This window comes from Sturnira hondurensis, unplaced genomic scaffold (assembly GCF_014824575.4).
Source record: "Sturnira hondurensis isolate 20B ecotype Veracruz unplaced genomic scaffold, ASM1482457v3 Scaffold0004136, whole genome shotgun sequence".
NCBI lineage: Eukaryota > Metazoa > Chordata > Mammalia > Chiroptera > Phyllostomidae > Sturnira > Sturnira hondurensis.
In genome coordinates, this window is record NW_028076767.1 from 18,227,862 (window position 1) to 18,250,065 (window position 22,204).

General features: G+C 50.1%; 1 protein-coding gene across 2 annotated transcripts in view; it reads left to right on the forward strand.

The window, feature by feature from the left end:
* TTLL9 (tubulin tyrosine ligase like 9) overlaps window positions 1-21,494 on the forward strand; it is a 37,132-nt gene extending 15,638 nt beyond the window's left edge. For both annotated transcript variants that reach the window (XM_037043826.1, XM_037043827.1), the window contains 10 exons: window positions 1,830-1,898; window positions 2,550-2,624; window positions 3,789-3,879; window positions 5,681-5,721; window positions 6,558-6,645; window positions 13,346-13,404; window positions 14,220-14,416; window positions 15,776-15,889; window positions 17,085-17,209; window positions 21,087-21,494. In XM_037043826.1, the coding sequence (XP_036899721.1) occupies window positions 1,830-1,898; window positions 2,550-2,624; window positions 3,789-3,879; window positions 5,681-5,721; window positions 6,558-6,645; window positions 13,346-13,404; window positions 14,220-14,416; window positions 15,776-15,889; window positions 17,085-17,209; window positions 21,087-21,163 (936 nt within the window). In that variant the 3' untranslated portion in view covers window positions 21,164-21,494. The remainder of the gene's footprint in view (window positions 1-1,829; window positions 1,899-2,549; window positions 2,625-3,788; window positions 3,880-5,680; window positions 5,722-6,557; window positions 6,646-13,345; window positions 13,405-14,219; window positions 14,417-15,775; window positions 15,890-17,084; window positions 17,210-21,086) is intronic.
* The last annotated feature ends 710 nt before the right edge of the window (window positions 21,495-22,204 follow it).

Here is a 22,204-nt window from a genome sequence, read left to right on the forward strand (position 1 = left end):
ACATTACCAGCCCCTCAGCGGCTCCCCTCAGAGCCTCTTCCACTCACTGTACCCGAAGTCCCTCGGAACGTAGAGTCGTTTGCCTGCTTTCATACTTTATACATAATCGGAATCATGTAGTATGGCTGCATTGTGCCTGGTTTCCCTCCCTCAACATCATGTTCATGACATCCATCCATACTGATGTGGTTGGCTGTGAATTGTCATTTATCATTGCTGTTTACTAGTCCATTAGGTTCATATTGATCCATTTGGGAGTTCTGAGGTTGGAGCTTTTATGAATCATGCTGCCGTGGACGTTCCTGTACATGTTTGGGATGTCCATGTGCATGTTCCTGCACATGTTCAGGGGTGCCCTTGTGCACGTGTAGGCACCCAGAAGAGGAATAGCTGGGTCGTGGGGGTGCCTGTGTCCAGCTTGGTGGGTGCTGCCAGAGAGTTTCCAAGCAATATACACCCCATCAGCACGTGTGAGAGTTTCTGTTTCTCCACATTCTCGCCAGCACCTGAGACTGCCTGTCTTCCGCTTTAGCCAGGGACTGTGGAGTGGTATCACATTGGGGTTTTCATTTGCATTTTTCTGAAGACTAATGAAGTTGAGTGCCTTTTTATTGTTTGCATTGAGTAGCCCTCTTTTGTGAAGTGAATTTGAATCTTGCATGGCTGTGAACTCTTGGGAGCCCTTGATGCACACTGATTATTAGCTGCTTGCCAAAACAGCTGTGTGTGTGGCTCCCCCTGAGCCACCACAGTGCTCCACAGTCTTTTGGGACCCCCCCCCCACTGGGCACACACCCCCCTGAACCAGGGTGCACAGCACAGCAGGCAGAGCAAGGCTGGGTTTCAGCTCCCGCTGCCCCCACGACCGGGAGCCCTTCATGCAGCAGACAACCTGCACGGCCACGCCTGACGACTCTGCCCGCCCTACGTTGTACAGAGGTCCCCACAGTGACCAGCTGGGCCGTGCTCAGAGGACACCAGAGAGAAACAAGAGTTTGCACTTGCCGGGTGCCTTTATGCTGGAGGAAAAAATGACTCGGGGGGCCTGCTCAGTGGCTGCAAATGACTAAAGGACCCAGGAATCAGATTCATATTGGAAGCCCTCAAGGCCAAGCCCAGGCAGGCACACTTTAGCTCAATACAGGCCAGGCTGTGACAACTCCCTGGGGTCTGGGTTACTGGTGTGGCATGACACCTAGCACACAGTAGACACTGACTGTATACCTTTTGGATGACTGCGTAACAGAGCTGTTCTGCAACAAATGGTCGGTGTCTGGATGCTCCCTGGCACTGTGGAGGTGCAAGGCCTGGCAGGTGACCATGGAAGAAGACATCATAGGAAGAAGTAATGCCTTTGCTGCCGACTGCTCTGCGTGATACTAAAGGCTCTCCTGGCCTCTCGACTTTGTGGAGCTATGAATTATCCATGCTGGCATTCAGCACAAGCAGACTGATTTCAGTATTAGCTGGAGGAAAACCTAATTAGGAAGGCAAATTGATTTCCAAAAAAAGAATTGGATGATATGTTCCCAGGACTGTGGAAATGGTTTTTTAATTGTCTGTTCTTTTGTATTATTCATGCAGTTGATGCCTTTGTGAGCTAAGTTGGCCCTCAGTTGTCTCTCTGCTTCTCTCTCCCTCCTGCCAAGCTTAGCACCTTCTCTGTTCTGGCCTCTTCAGGGCTGGGCTGGGCCTTTCCTTTGGGGGTAGCTGGGGGCCCACGAGGGAGTTGGAGACAGAAATGCTGGGGGCAGCCCCAGGCATGGGGGTGAATGAGCAACCACAAGGAGCTGAGCGCTGACCTTTCTGCCTCTACCACCACCACCCAGGTAGCCAGGTCCCAGGGGAAGGGCATCTTCCTCTTCCGGAGACTGAAGGACATCATGGACTGGAGGAAGGTGAGCTTGTCTGTCCCCCTTCCTCCCTAAATTCTCTGCCCTCACTGGGAGGAAGGGCCCCTCTTTCCCTCCCTGAAAGCTTGGAAGGCTGGCAGAGAAGTTCTGCGTACAAGTCTGCCCATGAGTACTAGATATCTGGAACCAGAATGCTTGGGTTCAAATCCTGACCTTGCCACTTAATAGCTGTGTAACCTTGGGCAAGTCACTTCACCTCTCTGTGCCCAAGTAAATGAGGGCTATTAATAGCACCTGCTGAGAATGCACCTCGGTAACTGAAAACATTGCATTCTTTACCTGGACCCCTTACTCACCTTACTTACTCAGGGGAGAGTTTAGCTAACTTCCACTAAGTCCTAGACTGAACCTGAGGTAGCTCCCTTCCTCCTCCTACCCCCATCATATCCCAAGACACAGTGCAGTAGAAATCCTGGTTCTAATCCTGCTTCCACCACTCAGAAGCTGTGTGGTCTTGGGAAAATTGCTGAAACACTCTGAACCTTACAGATGATATTGGTGCAGGGTGGGTGAGAGAAACAGGACAACCAAACTCTGCACAACCAGCACTGACTGCACTAGCAGCCCCTAGAGGTGCTCAGTAAATTAATTTCCTCCTTCCACTGTGCGACCCGATTCCTTCCACAAAACGGCCAGGGCACTGCTGGGAAGAAGCTCACCAGCTTGGAGGCCCAGCAAGCCCGGGGCACTGTCAATTCTTCTGGCAGCCACGTGAGTACATGTTGGGGGTGGCCTGGGTCCCAAGAAGAGAAGATTTGGCTGCCCCTGTCTTGCAAGAGCTTGGGATGGGAGGATGTCAAAAATCCCACCCTTGGAGCAGAAGCCCTGGGTTTCAGTGCCCCTCTGCCACAGGTCTGTTATGTGACCTCACCGAGTGTTTGAGACTGGCCTTTGGGCCTCGGTTTCCTCACCAAGTTCCTCTGAAAGCAACAGTGTGGGGGTGGGGCAAGGGCTTGTCAGACAGTGAGGTGCTATGCGTATGTGAGGGCCTCGCTGTCTTCCTGAGCCGGGCTGGCCAGCAGAGAATTAGCAGGTGGAAAAGGGAGAGGCGAGTCCCTGTGGGCCTGTGTGGGGTGCTGGGTAGCACTGACCAGCAGAACTTTCCTCAGTGGAGGACTTGGTGTGTTCCTGTGCTTTCCAATGTGGTGACCACTACCTGTGTGGACACTGAGCCATTGAAATGTGGCTAGTGCGACTGAAGGACTGGATTTTTTAATTTATTTCCTTTTTGTCACGGTAACATATACATAATATTTACCACTTGAACCATATTTAAGTGAACAGTTTTGTGACACAGATCACCTTTGCATTGTTGTGCGACCGTCACCACAGGCCATCCTCAGAACCTTTTCATCTTCCCCACTGACACTCTGTGCCGGTTAAACGCTGCTCACTGTCCCCCGCCCTCCAGCCGGTGGAAGCCACCAGCCCACCTTCCGTCTCTGTGAACGTGGCATCTGGGTGCCTCCCTTAATGGAGTCACACCCTATTTGTCCTTTCATGTCTGGCTTCTTTTACTTAGCGTTGTGTCTTCAAGGTTCATCCGTGTCGTCATGTGTAAGTTCACTTGCTTTTAATCAGTTGAAGTGTGTGTAGCCACACATGGCCAGTGGCCGCCCCGTTGGGTTAAATGCCCAGGCTCCAGACCCAGTCCACTTCCCAGCCGCGTTACTGACCGGCTGTGCCACCTCGGGCAAGTCACCCCCGCCCCAGCTCTGTGCCTCAGTTTCGCGTCTGTAAAATGGGGATAGTGGTACTTCCCTCCTAGGGTTGGTTTAAGGATCAAGTGATATACCCCAAGTAGAGTGCCTAACACAACGCCTCGTACTCAGAGTGCGCTCCATAAATGTTAATTATTATTATTACTACAACTAGGATGCTAGAGGTTCGGATGACCAGAAAGAAGAAATCCCTGTGGAGAACTATGTGGCTCAGCGTTACATTGAAAACCCCTATCTGATAGGAGGTGAGCTGGCTCTGCTCCCCGCTCTTCCACTGGGCAGCCCAGTAGTCAGTCAGCAAACACTGATGAGCAGCCCGCTGTGGGCTTGGCCTGACACCAGGTGTGACAGGATGCAGAGATGGAGGTCCGCCCTGCGCTCCCCCACCTCCTGGCTGAGCCTGTGCAGCCCCTCTGCCTGGCCTGCCCTTCCCACTCCCTCCTCGGTTCACTATAGTTCCCGCCATGCTTCACGAGCCAACTTGTTCATGCATTTATCCTGCAGATATTTATAAAGAGCCTACTCATGGCCAGCCACTGTCCTGAGCGCTGGCTGTCCACCTGCTCTCACAGAGTGGAGACCCCAGGTGAACAGACAGCAATCAACTAGAAACAAATACATAAGATAGTTCTGCAGTGTTATGGAGTTAATCAAGCTGGATGATGGGAGAGAGGGGGAAGGAGGGCCTCTCTGAGGAGGTGATAGGTGAGCTGAAACCTGAATGACACCTAGGAGTCACCTGTGGGTAAATTTGGAGGGAGAAGGAACAGCAAGGGCCTAGGGCCCGAGGTGGGCTGGCAGAGAAGCTCTGTTTGCGGGTCTGTTGGTGGGTGCGGGGTCCCTGGAGCCAGATTGCCTGGGTTCAAATCCTGACCTGGCCACTTACTAGCTGTGTGACCTTGGGCGATTTATTTCACTTTGCCTGAACATCCTCTTTTCCTGTTTTTTAATAACAGCTTTATTGAGATATACTCATATACCACATAGTCCATCCAGTCAAAGTATACAACCCAATGGTTTTCATCATATTCACACAACCTGGCCCCTTCCCATGAAGCCTTCACACGTTTCCCCAGGGCACCCGCACATCTGGTTTCCCCACACAGGGTCTAACCTGCAGGCAGGTCAGTCTGTGTGTGAGAAGGGGTGTGATTCCAGAGGGTCTTGCCATCTGAGAGGGGCCAGGTGCTGGAAGCGGCATCACTGAATACTGTTAATCCACTCGCCCCCTCTCACCTCCCTGAATAATGTCCTTCTCCAGGGGCAGCCCTTGGGTCTCTTCTCCTTCTTCCCCTCCCTCTCCCAGTGACCCCAACCTCTCTCTCTGTGGCTTTAAATGTCACCCAGTGACTCCCAGCTTTCTATCAAGACCTTGCCCCCCACAAATCCTGATGTCCCATAGCCCATGACACCCCCTCCTGGGTGTCTTCCGGCGACTCAAACCCCAATGCCTCGAATCCAGCCTTTGTCCTCCCCCCACCTTCTGGCTCATTCCCCAGCCTCCCCATCTGGGGACACAACCCCACCACCCCCTTGTGGCTTGGCCAGACATCAGAGACTGTCCTGGGTGTGTCCCTCTCTTCCCCTCCCACATCCGGTTCTTCACCAAGCTCCCAGCTCTTGAATCTGTGTGGCCACCTCCATCCCTGTCCTCCCCTCCCGTGCTGGCCTCCTCACTGGTGCCCACTGCTGCTCTGGTCCCCTTTGGTCCTCTCCAACCCAGCAGCCAGAGGCATCGGATACCCTTCAGCCGCTTCCCAGGGTTGGTGGAACAAAATCTAAAAATTGTACATGATCTGGCCACTACTGACCTCATCACCTTCCACTCTGCTCTTGGACCAAGCTCTTCGCCCCGTCTGGGCCTCTGATCCCGCATTTCCTCCTACCTGAGGGCTCTGTGCCCCCTCTGGACCGGGAGGGCACCTCGTATCTCGTGGGGTGTGTTGGGATTCATGTCTGTGAGTCTGCTGCCATGTCCCCCAGACCTAGCATGGTGCCAAACAATCAATATCTGCTACGTGAATTGTGTGTTTCCTTGCCTCACAGGCCGCAAGTTTGACCTGCGTGTCTATGTGCTGGTGATGTCAGTGAGTAACTAAAACAGGTACCCTCCTCCAGTGGTGGGTAGGGGCAGCTGGACTCAGGGATGGGGGCAGAAGCCATTCTGAGGGTAATTGGGAGCTTGTCTGACTTTGCCCACCTGGGAGAGCCCAAAGGGACATTTGAGGGTGGGTGGGGGGATGTAAATGAGTCTTTTACCATCTTAGACACCCCAGCATCTGGGTTTGCCCTCCACGTGTCCTTTTCCATCCATTCTGTCATGTGTGGCAAGCACAGCTAACATTTACTGAGCAACTACTAAGTCCCAGGCCCTGGTATTTAGCAGGTTTTATCTCCTTCAGTCCTTGAATAACCAGGGAGGTAGGTTCTATTATCCATTTTACAGATAAGGAAACAGAGGAATTGAGTGACTTGCCCAAGGTCACACAACTACTAAGTGAGAGCTGGGATAAGAATCCAGGCAGCCTAGCCCCAGAACCTAGTTTCTTAACCAGGGAGTTGCTATACTCCCTCCATCCATTCATTCACTCAGCAAACATTTAAACCTTCATGGTGCTGGGCACAAGCAGATAGGCTCACCCACGGTCTAGTGGGTACTATGAACACACCCTAAGTGGGGCAGTCACAAGTGGGGGTGAGCAGAGAAGTCCCTTAATTTTGTCTTCTTCTGCATCTTACCTGGGAAAGAGGGAGTAGAATCAAAGCAGGCTGGCGTTTGAGCAGACTCTGAAGAGCGATGTAGGGAAGAAGGCAAGGTGTGCCAGGTGGAGGGAACAGCAGGAGCAAAAGCCAGGAGGCATGGGAGTGGGTGCACTTATTTTGTTTCCATTTTTCTCTCCCCCCCATTCCCACTCTGACTCAGTACGTCCCCCTGCGGGCCTGGCTGTACCGGGATGGCTTCGCCCGCTTCTCCAACACCCGCTTCACACTCAACAGCCTCGATGACCAGTGTATCCTGGGATCCTGCCTCCCCATCCCCCACGCACTCTGCCCTTCTTGTCCGCTCACTGTCCTGGGAGAGCGCGTCTATTCCACAGATATTTTCTGAGTGCCTGCTGAATGCCAGGTTCTGGAGCAAGCCCAGGAAGGGCAGCAGCAGTGAACAAGAAAGGCCTGGTCCCTTCCCTCCGGGAGCTTCCAGCCTTGTGGGGGTGGGAGGTTCCCCAGAGACCCGAGGAAAGCTGCTCTGCTCTGCTCAGGGCAACTCAGGTCACACGGTCCTGCCTAAGGACCCTGTGGGTGGTGTGCTTGACCTGTGCCTTGACTCGCGTTCCCAGGGTTCGGTGTTCACACCCATTAGAATTCACAGGATGGAGCAGCGTGAGCCCCTGGGGAGAGTGTTTGTGTCCTTTTATGTGCCTTTTCTTCCGTGCCTGCTCACTCACTCACTCACTCACTCACTCGTATACAATGCCACTGCCACCCATCAAATTGGCAGGGCCAGAAACGTGCTAAGACACCATGTTGGCAAGGCTGGGGGAATCCGTCCATTGTTGGCGGGAGTAACATTGGTACAACCTACTAGGAGGCAATCTGGAAAATGTCTATTGAAAGGCAAATGCACATACCCAGCAATTTTTCTGGGACTTTCTCCTGCAGGCACGCTCACCACGTGGAAAAAAAATGGAGGTTTAAAGGCTATTCATTGTACAGCCTTGTTTGTGAGTGTGAAGCAAATAGGAACCACGTAAATGAATGGGTCATTTCTACAGTGGAATACTAGGTAGCTGTCAAAAAGGAACGCGTTGGGGGGGAGTACTTTATGTACTGACGTGAAATAATCTGCAAGATATATCATTAATAGAAAAAAACAAAGCATAGAACTCTGTGAAATGTCTACTCCTGTTCATGTTAAAAGTAGCTCTATTCATGTTTTCACCTGTGCAGAGACATCCCTGAAAGGAGGTACAAAAAACTGCACACAGAAGTTGCTTTTGGGAGGACAAATGGGTGGGTGGGAAGGGTTTGGAAGGAGGTATTTCCTTACATACCTCCTTGTACCTTTTGGCTTTTGAACCATGTGAATATATTATCTGATTAAAATATCAACATCAAAAATGTGTTTAAGATTTTTAGGCCTGAGCATCAGATGAAAAGGGGCAAAGAGCATGGAAACATCCTGGAGATAGATCAGCAGGACTAGGTCACCTGCAAATGGGAGACGGAAATGGAAGGCGAGGCTGCCAGGCTCTGGCTCAGACGAGCCAGCCGAGGCTTTTACCCCGGTCGCAGCCCTCTGCCTCCATTTCAACATTCTGTTAAGTGTCTGTCCACGGTAATGCCTTGCCTTGCCTGCATGTCAGAATGGGGCTAGGCCCTCCTGAGAATTTTTTATAATTCGTTTTTTTTTTCCCCTACTTTGCTGACTTCGGCATTTCCAGTGTGTTTTATTTTGTAAATCTAACAAGCATTTATGAGTTGTAAGTCATCAAATTTTAGTTTTGTTTTTGCTTTCCATCTCACATTTTAAAAAATTGAAATTAAATGATGCGAGTAATGTGCTCAGAACAGAGCCAAACCCAGAGTGACCACTCGGGACAAGACTGGGGGTCCTTCCGCCACGTCAGTGTGTTTGCAGACCTCGGGGCCCCGTGAAATAAACTGAGGCCCAGGGCCAGTTTCTATTTAATGAAGCTTTACTGTTTTCACAGTGAGTGACTGCATGTGATTTTCTACCCCTTCTCTTAATTGCTTTACATTTTTAATATTGAAAGATTTAAACATTTTTTAAAACTGCAGAAAAGACTGTAACAGAAACCTATGCATCTGCCATCCAGAATGAACAGATATTAATATTTTGCCACATTTGTTTCAGATATTACACACCAGCTTTTAAAATAATAAAGCAACCCTGGATCACAAAATAGGAAGACACATTTTTAACCTGACTTTGATCATTGTGCATTAAAATATATATAGTTTGATGTGTATGTGCATTATGTATATAGTCAAAATGTGCACACAAAATACAAAAATACACATAAAATACAAAAATATCCACCTCAACACTGTAATAGGGAACCAGTAGAGCCCTGGCCGGTGTGGCTCAGTGGACTGAGTGCCGGCCTGCAAACGAAAGGTCACCAGTTCGATTCCTAGTCAGGACATATGCTTGGGCTGTCAGCCAGGTCCCCAGTAGGGGGCATGTGAGAGGCAACCACACATGATGTTTTCCTTCCTCCCTCTCTTTCTTTAAAAAATAAATAAAATATTTTTTAAAGAAATCTCAGACTATTAAGTGAAAAACAACAAGCAAGTTGCAGAAGTGGTGTGCTGATAATCCCATTTTTGCTTTTTTAAAAAAGATTTTACTTATTTATCTTTAGAGGGGAAGGGAAGAAGAGAGGGAGAGAAATATATCAATGTATGGTTGCCTCTCATGTGTCCACTGCTGGGAACTGGCCTGCAACTCAGGAATGTGCCCTGGCTGGGAATCGAACCGTGATTGTCTGGTTTGCAGGCCCACGTTCAATACACTGAGCTACACCAGCCAGGGTCCATTTTTGCTTTTAAGGAGGTATGTTTCTGTGTAGAAGGAAGTATGAAAAGATATTCACTCTGTTAACTCTGAAAACTGGGAAGAATTAGATTCATGTCAGGAAACATTTATATTTGACTTTGCACATTTTCCTATGTTATGAATTGTTTTTACAATTGCTGTGCATTACTTGGAGAATAAAAATAAAACACTTAAAGAATATAGCTTTCATAATAACAATAGTATAGCTCTTTGAAGTTAAGTCAGAAAATGCAGAAAGGAGAAAAAAGACAAGAAACCTTGTCTAGTCACATTTTCTAGAGATAAGTACTTGCTATTGTGATGTATTTCCTCCCAGGTTGATTTGTACAGTTTGTTTTATTGTTTACCACTGTATAGATATAACCTTTCTTTTTCACTAAATTGTATATCAGCATTTCCCTTGTAGGCGTTTTTTATTAGTTACAGAATATTCCACTGAGTAGATATAGTGGTTTACTAATCACCCATCCTCCAGGCATGGGGAGGTATTCAGCTTCTTCCTAGTATGACATACAGTGCTGCAAAGAAACATATTTTTAATGAACCTTTTACTATATTTAATTTTTTCCCTTTGGATGATATCACAGGGGTGTAAATACGTGGTTAGGGGCATCTGGTCAGACAGGTTTCTGGAAGATTGCTGTGTATCTGTGCCCTCCCACCGACTGGGCCCATCTCCCCGCACCTTCCCTGTTCCATTGCTGCTCAGGGTCATTTCTGAAACAGTGGTGCATCTGGGCACAGCGGGCAGGCGTGGGCCCACGCCACCCTGTCCCAGCAGCCGCCCTGGGGGTGGGGAGCTTTTTCCAGATAAAATGGTTTACAAAACTGTGAGTGACTTGGGGAAGCAGGGTTTTGCCTTAGAATTTCCATCTCTTCCAATTTGCATTTTTCCCCCATTTCGCATCCCTTTAAAATTGTATTTTAGGTTCCAAAATACAATTACTGAAAAGCTTGGGCACTTTCCCAGATGGTCTTTACCCATTGTATTTTCTCTTTTATGTTTCCGTGGCCTTTATTTATCTATTAGGGTCATAAAATTTTATTGTTAATGATTTATGTGGGATTTTCCTGTGACAAAAATATCAGCCTGTCATGTTTGCTACAAAATCTTTTCTCTGGTCGTGTTTGCCTTTCACTTTTGCCTGGATAATCTGATTATTTTTATTTTGGTGTAGCTGATTCTGTCCGCTGATTTCCTGTGGATTTTGACTGTTGTACCCAAGCTGAGAAAATTCTTTTCCCCCAAAAATTTCACAACGAATAGGTTCCACTTCTCCAGGGATTGGTTTTGGTTGTTTGTTTACTCTTTGCTGCCTGGCTGTTTGGTCAGTATCTGCAGAGAGGGGAGGCTCGGTCTCAGCTGAGCAGTCACCCGCCTTTCTCTCATAGCCCCCCACGCCCACCCCACCGAGGGAAGTCCCTGGCCGCCCCTCCCTGCAGGCAGGCGCCGTGTGTGAAGGGATGGGAATGGTGCTTCCTCCGTCACAGGGAGGGAGGTTCCCTCTAGAGCCAGTAACTCACTTGGCCTGAACCTCCTCCTTTTCCATTTTTAATAACGACTTTATTGAGATATATTCACATAGCACAGAATTCGCCCAGTTGAAGCATACAACCCAGTGCTTTTTATCGCATTCACACAAACAGCGCCATGGTCTCACCATGACCAGATTTAGAATTTTCATCATCCCCTAAAAGGCACCCCAAACTCATTAGCTGTCATTTCCCACTTCCTCCACCCCCACCCCCGCCTCAGACCCCCGCCACCACTTTCTGCCTGTTTGTCTATTCCAGGCGTTTAATACAAATGGATTCAAACCATATGAGGTCTTTTGTGTCGACTTCTTTCACTTACCTTAATGTTTTCAAGAGTCATTCAAGTCGTGGCATTGATCAGCGTTTCTTTTTCATTGGCAAACACTATTCCTTCTATGGATATAACACATTTTATTTGTCCATTCATGAGTTGATGGAGGTTTGGGTTATTTCCACTCTTTGGCTGATATGAATAATGCTGCTGTGAATATTCATGTTCAGGTTTTTGTGTGGACATGTGTTTTTATTTCTCTTGAGTATATACGGGAAGGAGAATTGCTGGTCACGTGGTAACTCTAAGTTTAACTCTCTAAGGAGCCTCTAGACCATTTTCCAAAGCACTGCGCCATGTACACTCCCACCAGGATGGTGTGCGGGTTCCAACTGTACTTGCCAACACGTGTTACTATCTGTTCTCTTTATTATAGCAACCCCACGGGGTGTGAGTGGTTTGTATGTGCACTTCCCTGGTGACTCATGACAGTGGGCATTTTTTCATGTGCTTGTTGGGCATTGGTTAAGCTTCTCTGGGTAAATGTCTCCTCAGAGTCCATGCCCATGTTTCAGATGGATTTTGAGCTGTAAGAGTTCATGTATTTTTAATACTCCCTTCTCAGACACCCGACTTACAAATATTCTCTTTCGTTCTGCGTGTTGCCCTTTATTTTTAAGGGCTATTTTTTTAAAGCAGTTTTAGGTTCAGAGCAAAACTGAGAGGAAGGTACCGCAATTTCCCATGAGCCTCTGCCTCCACATGTGCACACTCTCCCCTGTTATCTACATCCCCATCAATCACTCACAACTGACAAACCTACATCGACCAGCAAAGCACCCAAAGCCCATAACTTACACTGAGGCTGAACATCCGGTGGGTTTGGACAGGCATAAGGACACGTGACCATCAGCGTTGTATCATCCGGACTCTCTTCCCTGCCCTAGAATCCTGTGCGCGACCTTACACTTTCTTCATAATGTCCTTTGAAGCACAAAAGCTCTTAATTCTGATGAAGTTCGATTTATCTATTTTTTCCTTTTGTCACTTGTGCTTTTGGTGTCCCATCTAAGGTCATGACTTTTTCCTGTCTTTTATTCTAAGAAATTTGCAGTGTTGGCTCTTGCATGTAGGCCCATGGTCCACCTGGAGTTCATTTTTGTCTGTGGTGTGAGGAGGGGTCCGGCCGCCTTCCTTCGCACGCAGGTGTCCCGGCCCATGTGGTGAAAAGACTACGCTTTCCCGTAGAACTGCCTTGGCGGACTTTTCAAAAATCAATTGACCGTGAACTTAAGGGCTCTTTGTTTATTTAGTGGTTTGTTGTGTGTTTATTCTTTTGAAATTAAGGTAGGAAAACTCTCAGACAAATGTGAAAAAAAAGTCTTTGGAAAGCTCCTAAGAAGGCACCTCTCTCCCAAGGCCAAAGCCACCTTCCCCGTCTGATATGCTACAGACATGGAGCAGCATGTTTTAGGGGGATTAGACTTGGGTTAGGGACCTAGAGCCCAACCTTCCCATCTGCAAACTGTCCTGAGAAGTCCTAAAGAAAGTTACATTTTACGGTCATTTCATGAGGTTTGGGGGATTCATTCTCCTCTGCTGTGGGGGGCGGCTGTTGAGGAAGAGCCATTCTGAATGGCTGTCCCTGAGCCTCGCTGCATCTCCAAGGTCCCTTCTTTGAGATGGGCGTGATCTGGGGCACACACGAGAGGAGGCGTGTGAGCTTCCTCCGTAAACTGCGGAGTGCTGTGGATCTCACTGGTGGTCAGCGTGGGGATGGCCACAAAAGGCAGACTTTCAGAGCTGGGACTTCAAAGGCTACCTTGACCCCGCCCCAAAGCTGGACCATTTTTCCAATAGTCCTACAAAGTGGCCCCGCAGCCTGACCCCCTCCAGTGACAGAGAGCTCCGGACGTCCTGAGATGGCTCTTCTGTATTCAGTCTCTCTACTTGTTAGGAAGCGTTCTCCTCTTGAGCTGGAAAATCACGATATAAGATCAGTTATGCCAGGCACTGTAAGAGGTGCTTCTATGCAAAATGTTATCTGATCTTTCAGATAACTCTGGAGGCCAGTATACCATTAGGTACCTCCATTCAATAGGTCGGGAAAAAGACTCGGGGGCCCAGAGCCAGCAAAGATGCAGGCAGGATTTGAAGCCAAGCACTTCGGACTCTAAAGCCCAAGCACGTGACCTCTGTCTGGGCTGTTGGTCGTCTTCCCCATCAATTCCCGAGGAAGAGTCTTAGTTTGGTCTCTGGGGTCTCCGTGGAGCAGGACTCTCCTTCTTGTCCACACTGAGCCTTGACCACCGACCTCTGCCAGATGTGCACCTCACCAATGTCGCCGTGCAGAAGACGTCCCCCGACTACCACCCGAAGAAGGTGAGCGCGCTGGGCTTCTGCCCCCAGGTGCAGCCCCTGGGACTGGCTGGGGTGGCGAGTGAGAGAGTCAAAGAGCCCAAGACAGGCTTGCGCTCACAGTTCACAGTGAGGTCAGGCCCCCCTTCCCATTTGCCGGGCCCATGGCAAGAGCACAAATGGGGGCCCGTGCACTGTGTCTAGGTGTTTACAAGTCACAAATCACACTAACACACCCTCCAGCATATATGTTCTGTCCTCCTGCCTTGACAGATATGCTTCTATCTATGTATCTTTATCTGTCCGTCTATCTGTCTATCTTCTGTCTAATAACCTGCAAGGCCAGGTTCAGATTTAGAGTTCTCAGACTTCTCAGAGTTAACAGAACTGAGGTGCACAGGGAGAGCTGGTCCCCAGCTCACACCCACACAGTGGGGGTCTCCTGCATACCCACCGACCCTCCACGAACAGCCGTTGATGGTCCCTTGGGCCATGGGATGCAGTATGGTCGGTGCAATCCATCTTCAGTGAGGCGGCAGGCCCAGGGGAGAGGCCGCACAGGACATTGGTGCAAGAAATTCGGGGGCTGTGGGTACCCAGGCTATGCCTTAGATCGAGAGGCACACACACTCTGGACAGGCGCATCCCCTTGGGCCTGCAGAGTCTTTGCCCTGAAAGGAGGGACATATTTGGGGTTCTCCTAATCACAGCACTCAGGGATGGGCTCCCCATGTCTAGGCCTGAGGGCTGTGTTGATAGCAATTGTCGGAGGGTCCTGGCTGGCCAGGTCCCGGTTAACTGAGGCTCCCTCTGCCCCAACCCCGATGCCTGGGGCCCAGGGCTGCAAATGGATGCTGCAGCGCTTCCGGCAGTACCTGGCATCCAAGCACGGGCCAGAGGCCGTGGAGACGCTCTTCAGCAACATGGACAACATCTTCATCAAGAGCCTGCAGAGTGTGCAGAAGGTGATCATCAGTGACAAGCACTGCTTCGAGCTGTATGGCTACGACATCCTCATAGACCAGGACCTCAAGCCGTAAGTGGATGGGCCAGTGGCCCCAGAGAACCGGGCAGGATGTTTTCCACTCTCCGCACCCAGCCTGCCTGGGTTTGATCACAGCTCTGCCACTTCCTCATTGGGCACCCTTTCTGTTGCCTTGGTTTTCCCACCTGTAAGGTGATGGTTGTGCCTACAGCGTTGTTATGAGGAACGAATGAGCTATTCTCTATGGATCACTGAGCCCATCCCTGGCACCGGAAGGCCTTTCCCGAGTACCTGCTGAGTCAGGCATCCTCCCCTGGTACCAGGAGAGAAAATCCCCCTTGGAAAGCCCTGGTGCTTTCGGGAAGCAAAGTGTCTCGTAAGGGAGGATTGTTACCATGTCGATCCCTGTCCAGAATTTGGCGCACTCCCCCAGGGTCCATGAGGGTGAGCTGATGAGTAGAACAAACCCGAGGTGGCAGGGACCACAGCGATGGCCCTCCCATGAAACCACTGGGGTTGTTCTGGGAGCTGAAACCACTGGGGTTGTTCTGGGAGCTGGAGGTCACACAGTAAGTCAAGGGCAGAGCCAGGCCCTGGGAACTCTGACCTGAGCCGGCACCTCGGCTCCTGGATCCAGCCCCTCCCCAGGGTCACTGTGTGGTACTGAGTTGGGGTTTTCTGAGCCAGGTGTAGGAGTTGGAGAACAAGACTTCAGTCGGGCCTATGTTTGAGAGAAACAGGATTCTGGTACCAGTGGGTCTCTCTCCTGTGCCTCCTGGGGTAAGATGTGGCCTTGGGCATTAGAATGGATGCTGATGGGGAACACAAGCTTGGAGGAGGTGGCAGATAGTAGAAAGTGGGACCCGAGTCTCCCGCTGACCTGCTGGGTGAGCCCTGCTGTCCCTGTGCCCAGTTCCAGGCTGTAAATGAGCAGGTCGCCCAAAGCAAGAGGCAGTAAGCTGGAGGCCCTCAGGTTGCTCTTAGCCCACAGACACTTTGCATCTGGCTTTCAGAACGCCTCTTGTTTCTTTTTCATTGAAATCCAGTGACAGTCTGTAAACACTGGGAGTTCGGGATGTTTGGCTTTTCTGGAGAACTCAGATGATCTAGCGGTTCTGGGCTCACACTCCCACAGGGCAACCCTGCCCGGAAGCTGGCCGCAGCCAGCCCTTTAAATCATGGAACGCTCTTTCCAGTGCATCTCAGCTGGGCGCCTGTGGGGACAACAAATTTGTGACAATTGTTTTCAAAAAGCTTTAGCCACTGGAGCCTTTCTTCTAATGGAAAGTGGAGAGGGCACTCTGGTTGAACAGAGGGTGGGGCCCAGCCCCCCATCTAGCCTCTCAGTGAAATTCCAGGGGCTCCAGGGACCAGGAAACCCTGAGGCTCTCCACACTCCTCTCTCCCCAGGTGGCTCCTGGAGGTCAACGCGTCCCCATCGCTGACAGCCAGCAGCCCGGAGGACTACGAGCTCAAGACCTGCCTACTGGAAGACACCCTGCACATCGTGGACATGGAGGCCAGGTGGGGGGTGGCCTGGCTCCTGCACCCCTGCACATGACAGTTGGGGCTCCCACCAAGGAAGAGGCAGAACGCAGAGCCCTGGGATGGGGGCAGCCCGCAGGGACACTCTGGCTTGCCCTGCTGTTCTCTAGATGGAGTGACCAAGATGGGGCCGGCCACATGGGGTCGGAGCCTGGTCCGGGGACGCAGCCCTTTGGGGTCAGAGCAGGGCCCTGCACCGCTTTCTGGGATTTGGTCCAGCAGATTTCCTCGACACTCCTGACTGCTGGACCCTGGACCAGTCTCCTCGCCTCTCTGAGCTTCTTTCGTCCTCTGTAAAATGGGAAACACTGTGTCTGCCTCGAGGGAATGTTAGGTTAATTTACCAAGATAATTTATTGTCGAGCGCCTAGCTACAGGAAGCGCTCAGGAAGAGACCATATATGGTTATAACAATGTATATATAATGGGAAAATCCAGGGTCTGACACCGGTCAGTATTGGTTTGTCTGTCTCCTCCCTCCCTCCCTCCCTCCCTCCTTCTCATCTCTTTCTGCTCTCTTAGATTTTTATCAATTATTCCAGCAGGGGTTTGAGGGCTGACTCTCATGCTCATGGGTGGGGGTTGGGTCACATGCCCATCTCTGAACCAATCACTGTGATTGACAGGCCTAGGTCTTGCATCCACCTCCCAGGGGGTGGAGTCAACCTCCCCTGAGCCACATGAGTGAGAGAGGGAGGAGTGGTCCTCAAAGGGGACACCAAGGCCCATAAGGCTGAAAGAAGGTGAAATGGATGCTGAGCAGAGGGAACCTCAGGTGCCCACTCTATCTACTATCACTTATTCATTCAACAAACATCTGAGCCCCTGCTGTGTGCCAGGCCCTGTGCCACACACTGAGGACATGGTAAAGGACAGGATGAACCCATCCTTGCCTTCATGGAGTTTGTGGTCTGGGGAAGGCAGCAGGGTTTACAAAGAATACAGCAGTAATGAGGGCAAGTGCTTGAGTCAAGGGACAAAAACGGGGGAGGGGCGTCCCCTCTGAGACCTGTGTGGGCGCCTGGGAGAGAGCCAGTGAGTGGGTGGAGAGAGGAAGGAGTTCTTACAGAGTTGGAACCCGCCAGGTGCAAGGGTGAATGAGCAACCTGGCTCTGGTCTTTGGGCCCCAGCCCATGCACCTTTCTTTACCCTTTTGTGTCTCCTGCCTGACTAGGCTCACGGGAAGAGAGAAGCGAGTGGGAGGCTTTGACCTCATGTGGAACGATGGCCCCGTCAGCAGAGAAGAGGGGGCTCCTGACCTGTCAGAGATGGGGAACTTTGCGACCAACACACACCTTGGTACGTGGGGCCAGGTGGGGAGCAGGCACTGAGGATATGTTGGGGGGCGGGGCATGCCAGGTAGTCTAGGACTGGTAGCTCAGCACAGCCGTATGACCTCGGGCCACGGACTCAAACTCCTTGCTCCTCATCTGTAAAGTGAAGATTAAATAATTTCTATCCAATATATGCCTAGAACACTGCCTGGCACACAAGGGAGAGATATTATTAATCTGTCAGGAGGTAGATTTGAAAAGGCTTAGAGAAACAAACAAAAAATGACCACCAGACAACCCTGCTGGGTTAATATCTCTTAACGATGCATTAAGAGAAATTAAGGACTTCAGGGCTTGACTTTAAGCTTGGTACTTTAAAAAATGAAAATTTTCTCTGATTATAAAAATTATTCACACTTATTGCAGAATATTTAAAAACTAAAGGAAGAACTAAAAAAACATTCCGACATAACCATCTTTAACAATCTGGTGTATTTCCTTGCAGTTTTTAAAAAACACACACACACACTCATACTCTTTCTCGTACAGAACTGGCACGGGGCCGCGGCTCTGAGTCCCGCTTTCCCACGCAGCGTTCCTCATCATTCAACAATATTAGTAAGAGCCTGTCTTTTGGAAACACTTATTTGCCAGGTCTAGACTAAATATTTTACATGCTTTATCTCATTTCATTTTTAGGCAGCTTTTATTATCAGTTTACAGATGAGGAAATGACCTCCAGATGTTATACAACTTGCTTAGAGGTGGTGAGCTGGGACTCGAACTCCCATCTATCTGATTCCAAAACCCAAATGCTGGGCTGCTAGGCTCCCCTGTCCCTTGGCGCAGTTAGAAGTGAAATTACCACCTGGCTACAAAGTATTCCAGCTTGTACAGCTGCCAGGTTTGCTAAATCAACTTCTTGCCATTGAGCACACGGCCTGATTTCAATTTTTCACCTTTATAAACAATGCCATGATAAACATCCTTTCACATAAAGTGCAACTGAAAAACCTGGCTGTTTCTTTAGGACAGGTTCCTAGAATGTAACTACTGGGTCAGAGGGATGGACTTATTACAGCCAAATGCTTTTCTAGAAAGATTACAGGAATTTGCCAGCTTTGAATTAAAAACAAAGAAAAATTAACAACTTGTGCATTGCACCGATTCCTGGTGAGGTTTCAGATCTCTGAATTTGCGTTTCTTCTTTTGTTAGCTGTCTATACTCTGTTTTCAATGGGTTTACATTTTCCTAGGTGTATAAAGGCCTTGGGTAGTGATATTGCGGATATTACCTCTCTGCCGAGCTCATTGTAAATATTTTACTGAGTTTGTAATTGGATTTTGAATGTAGTCCGTGGCATCTTTTCTTTCCTTTATGAAAAGGTTTTAAATCTTTCTTAGTGATTTAGGATTGGGCTGGCCACAAGCCACAGAAAAGCCAGCTAATAGTTATCCAGAGAAGGACTGAGTTGTCTTGAGCCACCGGAAGTCTTGGGTTGGCTGTACAGGGCTGACACTGTGGCAGCAAGGTGCCCCCAAAGACCCAGCGCTTCCCGCCTTTCGCTTTGCCACACTTAGCAGGTTGCCTTGGTACTTATGCCTCATGGCTGCAAGATGGCTGCTCCAACTCCAGGCACAATGTCCCAGGCAGAGAGAAACAGAAAGGTCCAAGGGCCAAAGCCTTTCCTCCAAGCTTTGACTGTTTATTCCACAGGGGAAGTCCTCCTGTGGCCCTCTCCTGACCTTTTATCCATCAGGCCTGGCTCTTGTGGCCACCCGAGATGCAAGGAGGTTTGTGGATGGCTTTCCCACAGCACATCCCTAGAGTCTGCCCCATTATGTTCTTGGAGGATGACAGTATAGTGCTTTCAAGCTGTCATATAATCACCTGAAAATCGTGTTTAAGTGAAGTTTATGATTCTGTAGGTCTGGCATGGGGCCCAAAACTCTGCATCTCTGGCAAGCTCCCAGGGGACGCCATTAGTTAACTGTTACTGCGTAACGAACCTTCCCAAAACCTCACAGCTTAAAACAACTATCTTATTTGCTTCTCAGTCTTCAGGTGTCGCCTAGAGTCACTCATAGGGCTGCAGGCACCTGGCACACTTACTGAGATGTGACGGCCTAGGACGGCCTCACTGACATGCGTGGTGGGTGATTTTGATTGCCAGCTGGGCCTCTCCTTCTCGGTGGCCATTTGTCCTCTAGACGTGCTGCCCTGGCTTCTTCACATGGTGCTCTCAGGGATCCAAGGCGGCGGGAGAAGACTTAGAAAAGCTTTGAGGGCTAGGCTTAGAAGACCCACAGTGTCAGTCTGCCACAAAGCATTAGTTAGAGCTAGTCCAGCCCAGATTCATGGGGCAAGAGACTCTGCCTCTTGGAAGAAACAGCAGTCACCTTACAGAGAGGTTTGCCTAAGGGAGAGGGGGGAGCTGTTGCAGCTTTTTGCTAAGTCCACCTCAGAAATCGATGCTGCTGCTTTCTGGACCCTGTTGAAAGGCAAAGATCCAGAACAGTGTTTCTCCACCTCAGCTGCATTTTGGAGTCCCATGGGAGCTTTAGGAAACACTGATGCCTGCCAGAGAAAAATATACAGGTGGTCTGGACATCAGCGTTTTTAAGATCTCCCAGATGAAGCACAGGCTAGGTTGAGAGCCACTGCTTGGGAAGTCTCTACAGAATCATTGCCAAGTTATCTAGTGGAGTGCCGGGCATGTGGTGGTGAGTGCAAGGGGAGCTGGTGGGGAGGGTGCTGGTGAAATGCATTATGGGTATGTTGAGGGATTTCCGGTGAAAGGATGAGCAGGTACCCCAGAGACGATGGTAGAACTCTGAGAGATTTGTGTAGGACGCAGACTTGGGAGTTACAAATAAGTCAATGACAGTTAAAGCCAGGGTTCCACAGAACCCTGGGGAGGCACAGAGTAGGCTTAGCTCAGTGAGGTCTTGATGAGTGGTGAGTGCATAGGAGTTGGAAACAGGGCCTTGGGGTGATAAGAAAGATGGCCGACGCTGCCAGGTCAGTAGCTGTGGCCACGAGCTCAATCACTCAACCAGCAGTTGGGAGTGTCATCAACGTGCCTGGCCAGGTGGTTCAATGGTTGGAGCATCGTCCTGGACACCAACTGGCCTGGCAGGTTCGATTCCCAGTTGGGGTGCACAGGAGGCAACTTGCCAATGTTTCTCACATTGATTCTCTCTCCCCCTTAAATCAATAAAAACATATCCCCGGGTGAGGATTGAAAAAGAAAAGAGAATGACCATGAAGTTGTTCCATGGATGTGTTTGGAGAAGAGGTGTCTCAGAAGCTCATGTTGGCCTCTCAGCACAGACTGGCTGGGACGTACTCCCATGAGTAGGGGCCGCTTATGGAAAAGATTCGTCCCTTACCCAACTGTGCCTGACACAGGGGGCTGCACAGGGGAAGAGCTAGCATTTAACCTGTCAGGTACCAGGCACTGGGCCAGCTTTCAGTGCATTGTCGCTGAGGCCAGAAGAAAAGCAATGTGGGGTAGCGGTTAAGAACTTGACCTCTGGAGCTAGATTAGTCTGGGTTCAAACCCCAGATCTGCTGCTTAGTGTGATTTGGAGCAAGTTACTTTAGCCTCTCTGAACGTCTGATGAGAACTCAACAAGTTAATCCACATTCAGCACCTGAAGTAGGCCCTGGGGTAGTTCCCAGTGAAGGCCACCTTCCTTCGATGATCCGTACACTGGTCCCATAAAGCAGGTACCTGGTTGACATATGAGAAAACTGATGCTCAAGAGAGGAAAATGGCCTGCCTGAGGGCCGCAGCAGCTGAGGGTGCAAACCACAGGCCAGCCCAGGCCTCTCCACTCTCCCAAACCCCCTTTCCTGAGGTCAGGCCCTCCCAGCCAACACTCCACTTCCCTCCTAGGTTGCATCAATGATCGAAAAACACAGCTGAGGCAGCTGTTCCGCTCCCTTCAAGGCCAGAAGAAAGCTTCCAGCTAATCCCAGCCACAGGACCCTGGGAGGCACCCTGGGAGGCACGACGCCAGCCAGTCCTCCCCACTCCATTCCCAGCACCACAGCACCTCCGGGCACGCGCCTCCCTCCCTCTGGCTGGGCTACAGCTGCTGGCTGCTGCTTGCACTGGGCCCCTGGATTCCCTGCCCACCCCTGGGCATCTTTGCCCCAGGAGACAGCCAGATCCCTGGACTGGATGGGTTTTAACCTTGACAGATTGGCTTGGCGAACAGGCCCAAAAAGGAAAAACCCAGTAAGTTCTACTACCCCAGAGAGATCACAGCTCTGTGTGCATAATAAATGAGCACAGGCCGTACTCGAACTCATGAGTTTACTGGACACCAGGCTTGCCTCAGGGATGCTGTCAGCAGCAGCCACGTCGTCCTCCTGGCTTTGACCCTTTGATTTCTCTTCAGAGGTTAATGGTGAAAGAGTCCTCTAAGAGTGAGGATTCACAGGCCAGCAAACTTGTCAGTTATTAGATTGTGTTTATTGGGGGTCTGGAGGACTGAACCCCAAGTACATCTTTCCCTCCTTGCAATGCCCTGACCTCTAGAATCAGGGGAACCCATCTGAAAGCTAGCAGGCCCTGCTACCCCCATTTCTCAGATGGATACAGTAAGATCAGGGAGACAGAGTTGCTTAGTAAGGGTCCCTGCAAAAAGAGTGCACTTATCAAAGTCACCTGGGTGACGAAAGAGCCTCTCTGGGCCTTCTTGCTTGAAGGTAGGAGCTGAGCTTTTTAACCAGAAAGCCCTGGGGTGGCGGGCAAGGAGACGGCTTAAGGAGGGAGGGTTAAGTGAAAGTTTCTGCATGTTCCACATCCCTATGTTCCTACACCTCCTCTTGCTTTAACAGAAATTACGAGTCAGCTGGTGGGCTAACTGCTCTGTGGGGGGCCTATCATGAGACCCCAGGCAGCTCCTCCTACCAGTCTCCCAGCTTCAGCGCAGTTCTTTCAACTGCAAATAACAGAATCTGACTGCCCAGGAACAGGAAGGGCTTCAGAAGGAACATACTGGCAAA